General features: G+C 40.2%; 1 protein-coding gene across 2 annotated transcripts in view; it reads left to right on the forward strand.

The window, feature by feature from the left end:
- The window catches only part of EPM2A (EPM2A glucan phosphatase, laforin), a 135,378-nt gene that overhangs the window by 86,051 nt on the left and 28,629 nt on the right, over positions 1-20,698 (forward strand). For both annotated transcript variants that reach the window (XM_075339511.1, XM_075339510.1), the window contains one exon: positions 17,161-17,335. In XM_075339511.1, coding sequence (XP_075195626.1) covers positions 17,274-17,335 — 62 coding nt within the window. In that variant the 5' untranslated portion in view covers positions 17,161-17,273. The remainder of the gene's footprint in view (positions 1-17,160; positions 17,336-20,698) is intronic.

Below are 20,698 nucleotides of genomic sequence, written 5' to 3' on the forward strand. Positions count from 1 at the left end.
GGATGTTCTGCTTCACCTCAATTGAGAGTTCCTTAGACTGCATGTTGTCTGGTCACAGCAACAGCTTCCAAATGCAAAACCACACACCTGTAATCAACCCCAGACCTTTTAACTACTTCATTGATTACAGGTTAACGAGGGAGACGCCTTCAGAGTTAATTGCAGCCCTTAGAGTCCCTTGTCCAATTACTTTTGGTCCCTTGAAAAAAAGGAGGCTATGCATTACAGAGCTATGATTCCTAAACCCTCCGATTTGGATGTGAAAACTCTCATATTGCAGCTGGGAGTGGGCACTTTCAGCCCATATTATATATATAATTGTATTTCTGAACATGTTTTTGTAAACAGCTAAAATAACAAAACTTGTGTCACTGTCCAAATATTTCTGGACCTAACTGTACATTTCAACTGTGACAGACAGAATCCCCCACAAAATCCAGTAAATCAAATTGTATGATTTTTAAATAATTAATTTGTTTTTTATTGCAGGAAATAAGTATTTGATCACCTACCAACCGACAAGAATTTTGGCTTTCACAGATCTGTTATTTTTTCTTTAAGAAGCTCTCTTACTCTGCACTCATTACCTGTATTAATTGCACCTGGCCACAGACTCAAACAATCACATTTCAACCTCTCCACCATGGCCAAGACCAAAAAGCTGTCAAATGACACCAGGGACAAAATTGTAGACCTGCGCAAGACTGGGATGGACTACAGAACTATAGATAAGCCTCTTGGTTACAAGACAACATGTGTTGGTGCTATTATTAGAAAATTGAAGAAACACAAGATAACTGTCAATCTTACCCAGTATGGGGCTTTATGGGCTAAGGATGATTATGAGAAATGTCAGGAATCAGTCCATAACTACATGGGAGGACCTGATCAATGACCTGAATAGAGCTGGGACACCATTCTCAAAGATTACTGTTTGTAATACACTATGTTGTCATGGATGATTGAAATCCTGCATTGCATGCAAGGTCCCCTGCTCACACAAGCACATGTCCAGGTCCAATTGAAGTTCGCTAATGACCCCCTGGATGATCCAGAAGAGGAACGGGAGAAAGTCATGTGGTCAGATGAGACCAAAATAGAACTTTTTGCTAGCAACTCCACTTGCCATGTTTGGAGAAAGAAGAAGGATAAATACAACCCCAAGAACACTGTCCAAACTGTGAAGCATGGGCGTGTATACTTTGGTCGTGCTCTTCTGCAAAAGGGACAGGACGACTGCACTGTATTGAAGGGAGAATGGACGAAGTCATGTATCATGAGATTTTGGCTAACAACCTGCTTCTCTCAGAAAGAGCATTCAAGATGGGTCGTGGATAGATCTTCCAGCATGACAATGACCCAAAACACACAGCCAGGGCAACCAATGAGTGGCTCCGTAAGAAGCATTTCAAGGTCCTGGAGTTGCTTAGCCAGTCTCCAGCCCTGAACCCAATAGAAAATCTTTGGAGGGAGCTGAAACACAATGTTGCCTAGTGACAGCCCCGAAACTGGAAAGATCTGGATAAGATCTGTATGGAGGAGTGGACCAAAATCCCTGCTGCAGTGTGTGCAAACTTGGTCAAGAACTACAGAAACCGTCTGACCACTGTAATTGCAAACAAAGGTTTTTACACCAAATATTAAGTTTTTTCTATTCTATCAAACACTTATTTCATGCAATAAAATGGAAATTAATTATTTAAAAATAATACAATGTGATTTTATGCATTATTTTTTATTCTGTCTGTCACAGTTGAAGTGTACCTTCGATAAAAATTACAGACCTCTCCATTCTGTGTAGGTGGAATAACTTGCAAAATCGGCAGTGTATCAAATACTTATTTTCCAGACTGTAGCATTTAAGTAAGGGTTGTCCAAGTAGTGGACAAACTCGTTTAGATCCAGGTCAATAATCATGCAGATATGAGATACCTTAGTGTTTGCTTTGCTCTCTGCATTGATTAATCTTTTGAACTGTATAGTAAAAACTCTTTTATTTTTCACTATAAACGGAATTCAGTAACTACCTTTGTTCCTTATGTGTTTATGTCGGTTTCATTCATGTACTTAGGGTTCCTCTTAAGCCCCAATGGGGATAGTGAATAATGACAATGTATGCAAAGTGCTAGAGAATATATTTGTGCCATATGAGCAAGAATAATAAATAAAACTATTTTATTTTTAAAGCCTACTATTCACAGTTATATTTGAAGGCCTACATAAACCAGATGCTATTTGGAAAACCACCGAATAAACCAGCAAAACACTGTATTTCGGCAGATTAAATGATTTTTAAACTATAATCTCAGAAACACATAGAACTGTTTAATTCAGTGATGTGCTGTCAATACTAAGATGTTGTATGTGCATAGAACTTTCTTCAAACTTTCTAAATAGGCCATTAATTGACTAGAGATCGACTTGCATGTAGCTAATCGTAGGTCGACACGTCTAAATGTGCCCTCAATAGTTCCGCTGTAGTCAAAGTATGCTATATTGGCAATTAATTCAGGAGGTAGGTTAATGACACTTTGGGTTAAAGGAAGTTAATTACGCCTTGGCATCTCTCAGTGTAAATTACTTTATCAGATTGTATTAGTTTTCAGGTAAGCTTTTGAATAATGAACCATGAGGTCTTATTTCCATAGACATTTTCGAATGCACTTTCAAGTTTAGGTGACCTTGAGTGACTAATTTAATCTTCTGGTGCTGGAGGCAACAAAACATTACTGACCTTGGTCTTGTTTTGTTACCGGCTTAATGTGAACTTCCATCAAAGCTATCATTAAGTTTTTGTTATTTTTTTTTATTCATTCATATCGCTTTCGCTATCAATGTTGAAGGTTTATAACAGGAAAAATTGTCTTTAGGGCAAAACGTCCACTAATAATGTAATCAAACACATTTTATTTTATGATTGTCTCCCGCAGTTTGTCTAATATATATATCTATATATATATATATATATATATATATATATATATATATATATATATATTGTGAGGTAGCGGCGTTGTTTGGGCAAAAACGTGAGGCAGCAGCGTGTTCACACCAACAGTCTATTTATTGTTGCAGCATAAATAGATCCAATTTCCCACAATCAAAGTCTCTTCCGGATCACAGCCGGTGCATATAGACAAATCCTTTGTATAAAAAGTCTTGTTACCTTAGGACCCCGTTAACCGCAGGGGTCTTGTTAAGGTTCTTCTAGGCTCACACTCTTGGCCTGTGTTCACTCCACACAGAGCCAGCTCAGCTCACACAGCATGTGTTAGCTTCATCAAGCCTGGCTCTCAACTGAGACACACCCTGATGTGCTCTGCAACATTTAAACTAAAATCATGGACATGAGGATTGCTACAAAACCTAGACTGAGAGGAAGGATCTGTCACCCTGTTACCCTTTGTGCTATACTCCCCGTAATAGCTATAGCAAAGTCAGAGGGTCTCCAGACACATTCTGGGGGACACATAGCGGTCTTCAAATATTACCCCTGTCACTGCCTCACAATATATATATATATATATATATATATATATATATATATTTACTAGCTATAGTACCCGGCGTTGCCCGGGATAGTAACTGTCTCTCTGTCGCTCTCTTACTCTCCCTCTCTCCCACCCTCTGTCTGTTTCCCTCTCTGTCTGTCTGGATCTCTCTATATTTTTCTGTCTGTCTCTCTATCTCTTTGTCTGTCTCTTTCTCTGTCAGTCTTTTTCCCTGTCTGTCTCTTTCCCTGTCTGTTTCTGTCTCTGTCCCTGTCTGTCTCTTTCCCTGTCTGTCTCTTTGTCGGTCTCTGCCGGTGTCTGTCTGTCTCTGTCTGTATCTTTTCCTGTCTGTCTGTCTCTTTCCCTGTCTGTCTCTGTCTGTCTCTTTCCCGTCTGATTCTTTCCCCATCTGTCTCTTTCCCCATCTGCCTTTGTCTTTGTCTCTTTCCCTGTCTGTCTCCCTGTCTATCTGTCTGTCTGTCTCTGTCTGTCTTTTTCCCTGTCTGTCTCTGTCTGTTTGTCTCTGTCTCTTTCCCTGTCTGGCTCTTTTTCTGTCTGTCTGTCTCTGTCTGTGCCTATGTCTTTCTGTGCCTATATCTTTCTGTGCCTATGTTTGTCTGTGTCTGTCTCTTTCTCTATCAGTCTCTCCATCAATATCATATTACCTCACACATAAGCTTCTTATACGAACAATGTCCTTCGTTGCCTATTGCAACCAATCAGAGCTCCTATTAATGACCTGTAGCTTTTAGCTCCATTGACTTTAATGTAAGCAGGTTTTTTGGCGAATAACTGTAAACCGTGGGGTTATATTTTCCCCTCAAAACATAGTCTGCGATGCTCCCTGAGCCAAATAAGGTGTCTGTGCAAAATTTTGTGATGGTAAATGTGACGGTGCGGATTCCTTTAGCGGACAAACACACACACACACACACATACATTCAGCTTTATATATTTTAGAATATATCAAATTCATATTGTTAGGGAGTTTCTTTTTGTTCCGTTGTGGAATAGCTTTCCATTAATAGCATAGATATGCAAAAATGGCCAATTAGTGTGGATCCCAAAAATGGGACCCTCACCTATTAAAAAGAACCTCTGTTCACTGATTGATTGCAGCTGCTTTTCCCTTAGGGGTATTTTGCACATTGCGACATCGCTACTGCGATATCATCGGGGTCAAATCGAAAGTGCCGCACATCCAGCGCCAGTAACAACATCGCAACGTGTAAACGAGAAGATAAACGAGCGTGAAACAGTCAAAAATCGGTGATCTGTGTCACATCGTTCATTATCATTATGTCGGTGCGTCCGCAAGTACAATGTTGTTTGTCATTCCTGCAGCTCCTACATCGCTGTGTGTGAAGCCGCAGGATCGACAAACATCTCCTTACCTGCGCCCGCCGTCCACTGGCAATGCGGAAGGGAGAAGGTGGGCGGGATGTTTACATCCCGCTCATCTCCGCCCCTCCGCTTCTATTGGACGCCTGCCGTGTGACGTCGCTGTGACGCCGCACGACCCGCTTCCTTAGGAAGGAGGCGGGTCGCTGGCCAGAGCGACGTCGCAGGGCAGGTAAGTGCGTGTGAAGCTGCCGTAGCGATAATGTTCGCTACGGCAGCTATGACAAGATATCGCATCTGCGATGGGGGCGGGGACTATCGCGCTCGGCATTGCTACAATCGGCTAGCGATGTCGCAGTGTGCAAAGTACCCCTTAGAGTTGAATGATGAATTGTTCAAATATGTAGGGTGGACCACAATAGTGAGTACCTCCCTCACATTTTTGTAAATATTTTATTATATATTTTCAGGTGACAACACTGAAGATCTGACACTTTGATACAATGTAAAGTAATCAGTGTCCAGCTTGTGTAACAGGGTAAATTTGGTGTAGTCACTTTTGTTTCCACCGATTTAGACAGTAATGACGCCAGTTTGTTGAGATATTTAGAGGGCATGCGAAATTTACACTGTTATACAAGCTGTACACTGACTACTTTACATTGTATCAGTGTCATATCTTCAGTGTTGTCCCATAAAAAGATATAAGAAGATATAAAATATTTACAAAAATGTGAGGGGTGTACTCATTTTGGTGATATATTATATGTGAACTTCTCAATATCAGGGATCATTCAGATTTCGATTTTTTTTCACCTATGACAAAAACTGTCCTAGTTTCATGAGTGATTTTGTTCAGAGTTTCATCAGATTTTTATCAGTTTCATCCTACTTCGGTCCGAATTTCATCCGACTGCCAATGACCGTCCTGTATGCAGTGATAGTTGATTTGACGTCACTACTTCAGATTTTGTCCTTTGGCATAGTGATTGTTTGCTTTCTGCTGTAATTGTAGAAATAGAGTTGTAACCATGACTTTTTTCCTGGCAATGGCAAAGCAGGATTTTTAAAAAACCATTCCCCAATTGTTTTAAGCAAGCTGTCAAGCTGCACTGAGAAATGTCTTTATGTTCTACATGAAATGCCTGTGGCAAGATATTCTTGTCTCTTTGCCCAGTTATTTGGTTAGCAATTAATGTTCAGGTCTCTTAATCACTTTAGAAAAAAAAAAAACCAAAGACTTTGTTTTAAACAAGAACGAATCGTTACACACCTCTGATGACAGTTGTCAGAGTTGACATTGTGTTACTTTACTGCAATTTGTTTTATTTTTCAGGCATCATTTTATGTTATCGTACATTTACAATTACCAGTCTTGGACTTCAGTCGCTTCTACAGCTTTGTAAATATTCAGGCTTGAAAACCATTAGTGTCACTGCCTCTGAGCTGATGATAGATGGTCAATTAACTGGAGATCAGTAGTTGAAGAATATTTCTTATTCTTTTGGCAGAACCTTTAGAAACAAATTGAGTGAGACTGTGTCATGTAAGTTTTCAAATTATGTCGTCTGTTTAATACAAAAATACTAAGGTATTTTCTCTGAATTATGACTATTTTTTTTTTTTGCAGACCCCAAAGAACTCCCCTTGTTTTTTGATTAATAAGTAGCCTAAAGCACAACCATAAAACAAAAAAAGATATTACCGCTTGGAGAGCCCATTGGACTCTCCCCAACACACACACATTGCCTTTAATTACTTCCCTCTATTGCTCCTTAAAGGGAATCTGTCACAAGATTTTTGCCACCTAATCTGATAGCACAAATAAAAAATTCCTTAAGGAGTAGAGGCAAAAGCGTGAAAAGGAAATTAGTGACAAAATCAAAGTAGATAAATAAAATCCAAAACTTTTATTGCAAATAGTATTAAAAAACAAAATCATGCAAAATAGTAATAAGGACAGAGATGTACCCAATTAGCAGCAAGTACGAATGACAGTGCAGAAAAGAAAAATATACTACTATAAAAAGTTAATCAAAGCAATGCAAAAGATAATAAAATGCAAGGGCTGTAAAGAATTGGATTTATGTGAGATGTGCCAGTGCAAAAGAAATCCCCCAAGAAATCAAGTACATTATGAACGTCAATATATACTGTATATGGTCTGGGGGCCAATCTAATCCAATACAAATAAATAGCAGGCAATTACCTTAGTAGTATATGGTCAAGTGATGCTGCATACTACTAACCCCAACGTACGTTTCGTCCGCAAGTTGCTTCCTCAGGGGGCACTCAGTTGTCCTCAGCAAGTCACTTTTTTAGCGCCCCCTAAGGAAGTGACTTGCGGACGAAACCTATATAAGGGTTAGCGGTATGCAGTATCCCTTGGCCATATACTACTAAGGCAATTGCCTGCTATTTATTTGCATTTGCACTTTTGGGCCTGTTTTAAGATTGGCCCCCAGACTGTTTATACCGCTCTGGCAAAAATTAAGAGACTACTGCAAAATTTTCAGTTTTTCAGATTTTTCTGTTTATAGGTATATTTTTGAGTAAAATGTAAATAGCTATTTTATTGTATAAACTGCTGACAACATGTCTCTGAATTTTCAAGCAATATATTTTGTATTTATTTTCTGAAATTGAGAAATGGTCAAAATAACCAAAAAAATGCATTGCTTTCAGACCTCAAATAATGGAAAGAAAACAAGTTCATAATCATTTAAAAACAACAATACTAATGTTTTAACTCAGGAAGTGTTGAGAAATCAATATTTTGTGGAATAACCATGATTTTTAATCACAGCTTTCATGTATCTTGGCATGCTTTCCACCTGTCTTTCACACTGCTTTTGAGTGACCTTATGCCACTCTTGGTGCAAAAATGTAAGCAGTTCTTCTTTGTTTGATGGCTTTTGAATATCCATCTTCCTCTTAATTACATTCCAGAAGTTTTCAATGGGGTTCAGGTCTGGAGATTGGACTGGCCATGACAGGGTTTTGATGTGGTGGTCCTTCATCCACACATTGATTGACCTAGCTGTGTGGCATGGTGCATTGTCCTGCTGGAATAACCGGTCCTCAGAGTTGGGGAACATTGCCTGAGCAGAAGGAAGCAACTATTTTTCCAGGATAACAATTTATGCGGCATCATTCATATGTCCTTCGCAAAGTGTAATCTGCCCAATTCCAGTCTTGCTGAAGCATCCCCAAATCATCACCGATCCTCCACCAAATTTCACAGCGGGTGCAAGACACTGTGGCTTGTATGCCTCTCCAGGTCTTCGTCTAACCATTAGACTACCAGGTGTTGGGCAAAGCTGAAAAGGACAATGTGCCATGCCACTCAGCTAGGTAAATCAATGTGTAGATGAAGGATCACTACATCAAAACCCTGTCATGGCCAGCCCAATCTCCAGACCTGAACCCCATTGAAAACCTCTGGAATGTAATCAAGAGGAAGATGGATAATCACAAGGCATCACACAGAAGAACTGCTTACATTTTTGCTCCAGGAGTGGCATAAGGTCACCCAAAAGCAGTGTGAAAGACTGGTGGAAAGCATTCCAAGATGCATGAAAGCTGTGATTAAAAATCATGGTTATTCCCCAAAATATTGATTTCTGAACTCTTCCTGAGTTAAAACATTATTAGTATTGTTGTTTCTAAATGATTATGAACTTGTTTTCTTTGCATTATTTGAGGTCTGAAAACAGTGCATTTTTTGTTATTTTGACCATTTCTCAATTTCAGAAAATAAATACAAAATTTCTTGCTTGGAAATTCGGAGACATGTTGTCAGTAGTTTATAGAATGAAGGAATTGACATTTTACTCAAAAATATACCTATAAACAGAAAAATCAGAAAAACTGAAAATTTTACAGTGGTCTGTTAATTTTTGCCAGAGCTGTATAATGAAGTTCATAATGCACTTGGTTTCTTGGAAGATTTCTTTTGCACTGGCACATCTCATATAAATCCAATTCTTTACAGCCCCTTTATTTTATTATCTTTTGCATTGTTTTGGTTTACTTTTTATAATAGTATATTTGGTCTTTTCTGCACTGCCATTCGTACTTGCTGCTAATTGGGTACCTCTCTGTCCTTATTACTAATTTGCATGATTTTGTCTTTTAATACTATTTGCAATAAAAGTTTGGGATTTTATTTATATACTTTGGTTTTGCCACTAATTTCCTTTTGGCGGTTTTGCCTATACTACTTAAGGAATTTTTGATTTCTGTTGTACATTCACTTTTGGAGACCGTAAATGGAGTTTATTTATTTTGATTTGATCTAATCTGATAGCAGCCTAATGTAGAAGCAGAGACCCTGACTTGAGCGATATGTCACTTACTGGGCTGCTTACTGTAGGTTTGATAAAATCACAGTTTTAGCAGGAGATTATCACTATAGGACTAATAAACCTGTTGCATGTAGTCCTCCATAGTCATGAGCTCTGTATAACCCCTCTTTTCTGCCTATGTACAGTGTGCACAGAAACCCATCACAGTGGCGTGGACGTGGTTATACAGAACCCAGCATTCAGAGAACTGGTAGATCTGCAGCCAACAAAACAGCGATTTTTATCAAAATTACAGCAAGCAGCTCAATACGTGATACATCGCTGGAATCAGTCTCTGCTCGTACATCATGCTGCTCTCAGACAGGGTAGCAAAATGTTGGTGAAATATTCCCTTCAAGCATTTCTGATTTTGGATGTAGTGAGGCATAAAGTACCCATTAACTTTGGCACAGGGCAATGTACCTGTATTTACACAGAAGTATCACTTCATTTCAAGCTTGTATTTTTGTATTATAGGTGTACATGTAGATTACTAAAACTTGAAGTAAGTAGTATGCTCAAAAAGACTAGCATCTTGAAGTGGCTATAGCATGCCAATTTCTTTTTTTCCGAGAACGGAAGAATTGGTCTTACTAGGTCAACTATATAGAAAACTACCGTGTTCAACCATATCCTACTATGTTTCCCTGAAAATAAGCTTTAGCAGGATTTTTCACCCTTTTGGCATAAAGCTTAAATACAAGCTCTTCAACAAACCATTATTAAATCAAACAATGGGAACAAGAGATTCATGCAAAAAATATTTTTAATAAGATTTTAATGATACAAAGTAAACAAACATCACAAACAGAAACACTTCCTTGAGGAACTGAAATGCATGCCAGACAATATTTTCAATATATTTTTTATATAGCTGCAAGGTATCAGTCGGTATTACCTAATCATACAGACCCCTGACAATTATATTTATATATATATATACCATACAGTGGAAAAAATTCCTCAAAAATATCAGGGATCTGCATGATCTTGAACAATATTGAATATAGGAGCCTTGGTATAACAAATACTGAAGATAGGATCACAATTTATTCAAAAATTATTTGCTGCAGTTTAGCACAGGTGTTTTTTTTGTTTAATGTGACCGGTACCACATCAAATAAATTTTTTTTCCCCTTTTTTCAACAAATGCATTATATTGAATTACCGTATTTTTCGGACTATAAGAAGCACCGGACTATAAGACGCACCCTGGTTTTAGAGGAGGAAAATAGGAAAATAAAACTTTAAGCAAAAAAATGTGGTTATGACACACTGTTATGGAGCGAAGACCTGCTGCTGACACTGTTATGGGGGTAATGTCCCCAAATTCTCTACTAAGGTACCCCATCCTGGTAATGATCCTCCTGCCTTGTATATGCTCATATACTCCCATCCTATTCATATACCCCCATCCTATTGATATACCCCCCATCCATCCTGCTCATATTCCCCCATCCATCCTGCTCATATACTCCCATCTTGCTATATGCCCCCATCGTGCTCATATACCATCCTGGTATATGGCCTGTATCCTATAGCACAGAGATAAAAAATAAACGTTTATACTCACCTTTTCCTCACTCCATGCAGCACCGATCATCTTCCTCTCTGCGCCACTGACCTGTGTGTGTGCAGCCGTTCCCCTGCAGCATCGCGATGTCTTCCTGTCTGTGCCGATCAACTGATCAGCACAGATGAGCTGACTGGCACAGACAGGAAGACATTGCGTGCTGCAGGGGGACGGCTCCACACACGGGGATGTGTGAGTATACTGATTCACTGCACCCCGCGCTGATGATGACGCGCGGGGGGCAGTGAAAACAGCCCAGCATGATCACTCCAGGCTGTAATTGCCAGGGGTGATCATGCGGACCGGCTCTTTATTATGCGGGCGTCCTCGCTCGTCCTCCCGCCTACCTGTCAGCGCCGGCTTCTGTGCTGAGAAATGAGCGGGAGGATGAGCGTGCATATGTAATGAGCGGGCCCACGTGGTCACAGCAGGCTGCTACAGCCTGCTCATGCCCCTGATGACCCGCTCCACCGCAGCACCCTCATTCCCCGCAGCCCTATAGTCAGACCATAAGACGCACCCCCAACTTTCCCCCAATATTTGGGGGAAAAAAAGTGCGTCTTATGGTACGAAAAATACGGTAAATATCACAATATTCCATTAATGCAAATGGTCCTGGGTGGAAAGCGCACATATAGGCATATATATATATATATATATATATATATATATATATATATATATATATATATGGGGCCAGCAAATATTGACCCAATTGTAATATGTTGCAAAAAGCAATAGAAAATTAAAGTCCTGTGTGTTTAACACTGGCCATGCATTAGGAACACCACTTATAAACATATAGTAAGCTGCAGAAATAGTCTAAGTGTAAGGAGTTCCTGGAAGAAGCCCAGAGGCGAAACGAGGTGGAGGGATGTGTATGCTGCCAGCGTTCTTTTGAATGATCACTTCAGCTGCTTCAGGTATTAGCGATTAAACTGGTTTATTATAAAATTATTTATTATGAACTCCTTACACTTAGACTATTTCTGCAGCTTACTATATGTTTATAAGTGGTGTTCCTAATGCATGGCCAGTGTTAAACGCACAGGACTTTAATTTTGTATTGCTTTTTGCAACATACAGTGCCTACAAGTAGTCTTCAACCCCCTGCAGATTTAGCAGGTTTACACATTCGGAATTAACTTGGCATTGTGACATTTGGACTGTAGATCAGCCTGGAAGTGTGAAATGCACTGCAGCAAAAAAGAATGTTATTTTTTTTTTTTTTTTTTAAATTGTGAAAAGTTTATTCAGAGGGTCATTTATTATTCAACCCCTCAATCCACCAGAATTCTATTTGGTTCCCCTAAAGTATTAAGAAGTATTTCAGGCACAAAGAACAATGAGCTTCACATGTTTGGATTAATTATCTCTTTTTCCAGCCTTTTCTGACTAATTAAGACCCTCCCCAAACTTGTGAACAGCACTCATACATGGTCAACATGGGAAAGACAAAGGAGCATTCCAAGGCCATCAGAGACAAGATCGTGGAGGGTCACAAGACTGGCAAGGGGTACAAAACCCTTTCCAAGGAGTTGGGCCTACCTGTCTCCACTGTTGGGAGCATCATCCGGAAGTGGAAGGCTTATGGAACTACTGTTAGCCTTCCACGGCCTGGACAGCCTTTGAAAGATTCCTCCCGTGCCGAGGCCAGGCTTGTCCGAAGAGTCAAGGCTAACCCAAGGACAACAAGGAAGGAGCTCCGGGAAGATCTCATGGCAGTGAGGACATTGGTTTCAGTCAATACCATAAGTAACGTACTCCACCGCAATGGTCTCCGTTCCAGACGAGCCCGTAAGGTACCTTTACTTTCAAAGCGTCATGTCAAGGCTCGTCTACAGTTTGCTCATGATCACTTGGAGGACTCTGAGACAGACTGGTTCAAGGTTCTCTGGTCTGATGAGACCAAGATCGAGATCTTTGGTGCCAACCACACACGTGACGTTTGGAGACTGGATGGCACTGCATACGACCCCAAGAATACCATCCCTACAGTCAAGCATGGTGGTGGCAGCATCATGCTGTGGGGCTGTTTCTCAGCCAAGGGGCCTGGCCATCTGGTCCGCATCCATGGGAAGATGGATAGCACGGCCTACCTGGAGATTTTGGCCAAGAACCTCTGCTCCTCCATCAAGGATCTTAAGATGGGTCGTCATTTCATCTTCCAACAAGACAACGACCAAAAGCACACAGCCAAGAAAACCAAGGCCTGGTTCAAGAGGGAAAAAATCAAGGTGTTGCAGTGGCCTAGTCAGTCTCCTGACCTTAACCCAATTGAAAACTTGTGGAAGGAGCTCAAGATTAAAGTCCACATGAGACACCCAAAGAACCTAGATAACTTGGAGAAGATCTGCATGGAGGAGTGGGCCAAGATAACTCCAGAGACCTGTGCCGGCCTGATCAGGTCTTATAAAAGACGATAATTAGCTTTTATTGCAAACAAGGGTTATTCCACAAAATATTAAACCTAGGGGTTGAATAATAATTGACCCACACTTTTATGTTGAAAGTTTATTAAAATTTAACTGAGCAACATAACTTGTTGGTTTGTAAGATTTATGCATCTGTTAATAAATCCTGCTCTTGTTTGAAGTTTGCAGGCTCTAACTTATTTGCATCTTATCAAACCTGCTAAATCTGCAGGGGGTTGAAGACTACTTGTAGGCACTGTATTACAATTGGGTCAATATTTGCTGGCCCCATATATATATATATGCCTATATGTGTGCTTTCCACTCAGGACCATTTGCATTAATGGAACATTGTGATATTTAATTCAATACAATGCATTAGTTGAAAAAAGGGGAAAAAAATGTATTTGATGTGGTATCGGTCACATTAAACAAAAAAAACACCTGTGCTAAACTGTAGCAAATAATTTTTGAATAAATTGTGATCCTATCTTCAGTATTTGTTATACCAAGGCTCCTATATTCAATATTGTCCAAGATAATGCAGATCCCTGATATTTTTGAGGAATTTTTTCCACTGTATGGTATATATATATAAATATAATTGTCAGGGGTCTGTATGATTAGGTAATACCGACTGATACCTTGCAGCTATATAAAAAATATATTGAAAATATTGTCTGGCATGCATTTCAGTTCCTCAAGGAAGTGTTTCTGTTTGTGATGTTTGTTTACTTTGTATCATTAAAATCTCATTAAAAATATTTTTTGCATGAATCTCTTGTTCCCATTGTTTGATTTAATAATGGTTTGTTGAAAAAATTCTACGATGAAGTGTCATGCATGTAAGCTATTTTGAACTTATGTAATATTAAATACAAGCTCTACCTCGAAAATAAGCCCTAGTCATGGTTCAATAATGAAGTTTCCATACAGCTAAAGATACTGCAGGACACTTCATTATAGAAAGCAGACACCCCCAAAAGAGAGAAAAAAAGAAGACAGAAGACCCCCAATCATAGTCACCAGAAGCTGAATGGGAGGACCTACATTGCAACACATCAAGAAGCAGTGGGGGAACGCACACCCACACACATCAGATCGCACATCCACACTCATCAGATCATACACTCACACACGTCAGATCATACACCGAGACACATCAGATCGCACATCCACACACATCAGATCGCACATCCACACGCATCAGATTGCACACACAATCACACATCAGATTGCACACACACACTCACCACATCCGATGATACTGAGTACTTCTGGCTGGCAGGGGAACCTGAGACGCAGTGCAGTGTAGTGCGAAGACCTGTGGTGGAACGCATGGAGGACCAGCAGTGAAACGCATAGATCCATCCCACTACAGGTCTTTCATGTGTTCCACCACAGGTCCTCACGCTCCTATGTACTGCATTCCAGGTTCCTCTGCCGGCCAGAAGAAACCTGTATCACCAGATGTTGTGTGTGTGTGTGGGACTGTGTGTAAGATCTGATGTTTGTGTATGTGTGTGATCTGATGTGTGTGTGCAATCTGATGTGTGTGTGTGCGTGTGATTTTATGTGTGTGAGTGTGCTGGCTGGAGGCAGGGAAGGACCGTTGTGGAGCATACCTCCTGGGAGCACTAGCTGAAGATCTCAGAAGGACCTGAGAGTGACACAGATATCCGGGGACTGATAAGTATGAATCTTCTGGGAAGGGGGGGTCTGCTTTTTGGGAGGGTAAACTACTTCGAAAATAAGCTTTGGTGCATTTTTAGGGCCAAAAATAATATAAGACAGTGTTTTATTTTCTGGGAAACACGGTAGTTCTGCCTAGCACTTAGTCAGGGACCTGAATCTGAATATAGTGTTTAGAGCTCCTTAGCGGATCATGATTTTAGCATTTGAAACTGGGTTAGTCTGGTTGAAGAGAAGCCTATTTAAGCTAGTCCTTGTTAACATGGTAATCAACACTATATAGCTTGTTTTGAATATGAAAATTTGTCTGAGACTTCTAGGGTGTTATTTAAAAGTAGGAATAGGCCTCTAAAGCTTAATGGTAATAGTTTTGGAGGTTTGGGGAAACTGACAGATTCCCTTTAAACAGAATTGGTGAATAGCGCTCATAGAATACAACTTTGGGAGGAACATTATCCTTTATTGTTGTTCCAGAAAAAAAAAATAAGTAGCCATCTAGTCTCTTTATTCATCATTATAAGCCTAGGATCACACTACTGTATTTTTCATTTGAGAAAAATAGTCCAATTACACACTTCTACTAGTGATGAGCGGAATCGCAGATAACCGGGAACAGTGGACCTAACCGGATTAAGAAAAAATCCGGTTGCAGGGCGGTCCCCATATAAGTCTATGGAGACCAGAATCTGGATAGGGGGATAGGAACAAGCAGGCTACACTTACCGAGTCTCTGGCATGGCTGTACCACTTCCCGGCTACTCATTCACTTCCGGGGCTGCTCATTTACCTTCATTGCATATGCACTGCTTTCCCTGCCCACCAGCAACTGTGATTAATTGCATTACAAATATATCAAAAATATATATCCAAATCTCTTAACAGAATTGATCAGGTCAGTTTGTGTTATAAGGAGTGGTTCAATTGAAGTTGCTGTCATAAACTCTGGGTTGTGAGAGGAAGAATCATCATGACATCAAGCGCCCTCTTCTTCATCACTTGACTCAATTGAAAATGTTTCTGGTGCTGTTGGAACCAGCTTTTCTTCTGTATGTGGTACTGCGTGTATTGCAGATGGAATCTTTTTATGCTATAAAATCCAATTCTTCTTTCTAGAAATTACTTTTCTAATGGAGGCACCATGCAGAAATAGCAATTGGTACTGTGATCAATTTACTCTCTACAAATCATTGGGACTGCAAAAGGCATAGATTGTCTCTTCCTATGCAACTCCTGGGTAGGTTGTGATGCACATCTATTACAGCATATGTGAGGAGCCCAACTCTAGTCCTGATCTATCCTGCAGCCAAAATACAGGTTGTAGGCTTTCCTTATCGTGATAGTCAAGTTTCGTCTTTGTGACGCAAAAGTGACTTCTCTGCATATGTAGCAAAAACGATCAGCTTTGTTAATGTAAGACCGAGGCATATCCAAAAAACTATAGAAACATGCTATGCTAGGACATGCTATGCTATGTCACTATGCTAATTAAATAAGGCAAAATTATCCTAAAACTGTAATCCTTATACAGAGAGTATTTATAAAAGTACATGACGTAACTGTAACTAGGATTACGTCATCGGAGCTGAGTTGGTGTTTTTTGATTAGTGACTCTAAGATGACAGAATACTGACGGCTCAATAGACTAAATATATGATGTAATAGACTAGCTGCTAACAATGCAATAATGATGATGAAATAATAAAGAAACAATTTTTTATAAGCCTACATGAAAGGTGTTGTAAGTATTCACAACCTGCACTGGATCTTGAAAATTAGAGCCAATCAGCAAATTTAAGCATCCAATTTGTTTTCAGCAGCACAAACTTAGTTAAGTCCAGCTGTTTTCATCTCTGAACTTGGCTGTAGAATAGTGCTATGCTAATCAGACTCCGATTAGACTCTGACCCGAGTTTGATCAGAGAGGGATCTGTTTTTCTCAGATGTTGAAGAGAATAATATAAAAAATTCCTCCATCTATTCCATTCTGTCAGTCCGTGAAAATTGGACAACACTCGGATGTCATCTTAATCAGTCCGATTTTTTTCACAGACCTATAAACTTGATTGGCCGAGTGCTATCCATCTCACTGAGGTAATTCATGCATGATGGGGTCCGAGGAAAATCCGATATGTTCATTGCTTCATTGAATAACATTGATCTGAATGTGTTCTGATGTTTTGACAGATAGCCTTTGGGATCAAAATACAGTTGTCTTCACAAACCCTAACATTTCTCACCTTTATATCTAATATTTTATGTATAAGCCTAGCTCACTAAACTGCACTGAATTTCTACTTTAATAGGTAATGGACCACACCATGACCGCTGCTGTTCTTATGAAGAAAATAACATTGTAGATGGAGTTTATTGCTACCCAATAGGACATTGGATTGAAACCATTGGACATACTAATGAAATGAAACACACCACAGATTTCTACTTCCACATTGCAGATAATGAGGCCATGCATTTCTCCAGGTACTCTATAGAATTCTCACTGCCGTAGTTTCCATACTGCATTGTTTTAATATTAAAACATTTTCTTTTTCCATGTTCTGTATATTTGTATGTTTTTTTCATAACAAGACACAATGAATACATTGGCAAGATGAAAGAAAATCCAGCGCAGTCCTCAAGGTGTAGTTAAAAATTTTTTCCATTTATTTGATAAATCCATTAAAAATGAAGAGTGTACAAAGCAGTCAGCTAGGAAAGTATAGGGGACGTAGAGAAAGAACCCCACAGAACTCAGTTCTGTGGGGTTCTTTCTCTATGTCCCCTATACTTTCCTATCTGACCGCTTTGTACACTCTTCATTTTTAATGAATTTATCAAATAAATGGAAACATTTTTTAACTACACCTTGAGGACTGCGCTGGATTTTCTTTCATCTTGTATATGAACCTGGCAGCCTAACCTTCCGTGCGCGGATCCAGACATACAGCGGACCACAGCAACTCGGTGAGCTGAATTTTCACTTATTTTCCAATGAATACATTGGGGATGAAAACGTATTCAATATAAAAGTAGGCCAGACAGCCTTAGGGGTTGTCCACTATTGTACCACTGCTTCTAAATAGCTTTGAAGCAGATTATAAAACAATAATATTTCATAGTTACAGTATTTTTTGTTTTATGAGACGGATTATAAGACACACTCCAAATTTAAAGAAAGAAAAATTGGTAAAAGAAAAAAGGTTTTGGTGAAAATGGAGTCCATTTTATAATCTAGTTGTATCTTACTGGGGGGTTGTTAGCAGTGGTAGAATGGGGTCACAGGGAGGAAGTGGCAGTGGTGGAGTAGGTGCGGTGGGTGTCTCGGCTATGCTGCAGGCACTGTAAGGCAGGAGCGTACTCTGTGATTATAGGTAACAACATTTTGGCAGTGCAGGCTTCAAAGAGAGGGCGCCCAGAGTCAATGCGTGCACAAATTGAGCTCTTGGTTTGAAAAAGAGTTGAGATTTCATCTACACACACCACCTCTGGGCGCCATTTTCCTTAAGTCCGCTGCTGGAAGATCAATGGGCCGGACGCGTCATGTGCAGATGAGCTCTCTTCTAGTCATTGAGTCAAGAGTTCAATCTGCGCATGCGTCGAATCTGGGCACCATTTCTTTGAAGCGCGCACTGCCAACATATTCTTTAATCACTGTGGATGGCTTCTGCATCACGAGGACACCCACAGGATCATTCTACTCCTGCCACCGCCATCTGAGCCTGCTCCACCGCACTCCCCCACCCCAGTAAGATACAACCGGATTATAAGACACCCCCTCCATTTCCCTCCCAAATTTGTGGGAGGAAAAGTGCGTTTTATAATCCATAATCCGAAAAATACGGTACCTCCTGTATTTCCTGCAAGGTCAGTGTTCTGTCATCTAGTGGTCATGTAACATTCTTGTGTGTGTGCATGTACACACACACACACACACAAACACACACATTATACCCTGTTTCCTCCCAAAAAAGCCCTTGTAGGATTTTCGGGGCTTTTTTTTAGTATACTCAAAAAATAAGGCCTAGAAAGCAGACATCCCCGAAAGAAAGCAGACACTCCGAAAAAAAAGCAGACACCTACCCCCCCCAAAAAAAATTGCACTCGCCAGACTCCAAACAGTTACAGTTGGCAAGTGCTGATAGTGGATGGGCTCTCACATAGAGATCTGCATCGCTGTCAGGTCCCTCATCGTTCCAGCTTCATTGCACTGCAGCTCTCACATATAGATCGGGTACCAGTATCACTATCACTAGTATCGGGTACCAGTCACACTCCATGTGATTGATATTGCTTCCAGTCAACGGGGGAGCCAACCACTGTAGAATGCAAGGGGACCTGAAAGCGATGCAGATTTGAATGTGAGAGATTATTCACTTGCCAACTGTAATTGTTTGGGGTCTCTTAAGTGCGATTCTTTTAGGGGGTGTCTGCTTTCTTTTGGGGGTAAGTACATAGAGAATAATACATTTAAGCAGATAATTTAAACAATTGTAAATATGGTATGTACCCACAGCTATAGAACTGGCAGATCAGATAAGAAAATGTGCATCTGAAGCAGTAATCAGATTAACACAAAATGTTGATGTTACAGAATGTGATGACATTACCCTCATACATATGCACTGCTTCCCATGCAGTTCCGCAGTCAGACTGCGCCTCCACCCTGTGTGACAGCATGCCTGACTGCTTGGAATCATAGACGCTGTCTGCACATGTATAGTGGTGTAAAAATAAATAACTTAAAAAAATTGCCATAGAGTCTCACCATATTGTGATACCAAGTACAAAGAAGGCATATAGCTACAGCCTGCAGCCCCCAGCCGTATGCTTATCTTGGCTGTGTATCAAAATAAGAGTGACCCCTTGCTGCTTTTTTTAAAATTATTTAAATACATCATTTCAAACACCGGCATGGGGTCTACCCCAATTTTGATGCCCAGCGATGATAAAACCGATAGCTGGGCCCTGTAATTCTGTAATTCTCAGGCTAAGGAGGCCCATGGTGATTGGCCACCCCCAACCTAAAAATAGCTTAAGGCCATCCAGCATTGTCGCATCCATTAAATGCGACAATTCTGGCACTTTACTCCACTCATCCCAATTGCTCTTGTGCAGTGGCAATTGGGGTAATATCAGGGGTTAAACACCACCCACAGCTGCCACTAAGTCCTAGATTAGTAATGAATGGCATCTATGAGACCCCCCATTACTAATCTGTAAGTGAAAAGAAATAAACATAAGCACTGGAAATATCCTGTATTTGAAAAAAAAAACAAAAAAACTTCCCACCCCTTAATAACCCCAAACACCCATTTCCGACGTAATCCACACAAGGTTCCACGATGATCCCATCTCTGCTATGTACATACTGAAGTCACATGGAGGTGGGCACAGAACATGTCCGCACACTGTGGCCTTCAGGCAGAGATTTCCCATGGTACCCCACCTGTGACTGCAGGTAAACTGACCTCAGGTGACCTCAGTTCATAGACCTGCATTTCCTGGCAGAAAACCGTGGGTTTTTTGCTAAGAGATGCAGATTTGGCTGAAATTTACTCACCATATTCCTGCACCAAATCTGTATCTTCTGGCAAAAGGTTGCATCACTACCGCATCACCACATATGTTTTGAAACATGTATTTTTGTCAGAAGATGCAGATTTGGTGCAGGAAATTGTGTATAAATTTCAATGTATTCAAGGCAGGAAAAGGAAAAAAAGATTCAGCTTCCAGAGAAGGATATGCAGATAAAATCCACTTTTTCATAAATTTTTCTTTAAGTGCTACTTTGTAGTCCACACATGAATAACATCAGTCACAAACAGTGAAAAAAACACCAGACAT

This window comes from Anomaloglossus baeobatrachus, chromosome 3 (genome assembly GCF_048569485.1).
Source record: "Anomaloglossus baeobatrachus isolate aAnoBae1 chromosome 3, aAnoBae1.hap1, whole genome shotgun sequence".
NCBI lineage: Eukaryota > Metazoa > Chordata > Amphibia > Anura > Aromobatidae > Anomaloglossus > Anomaloglossus baeobatrachus.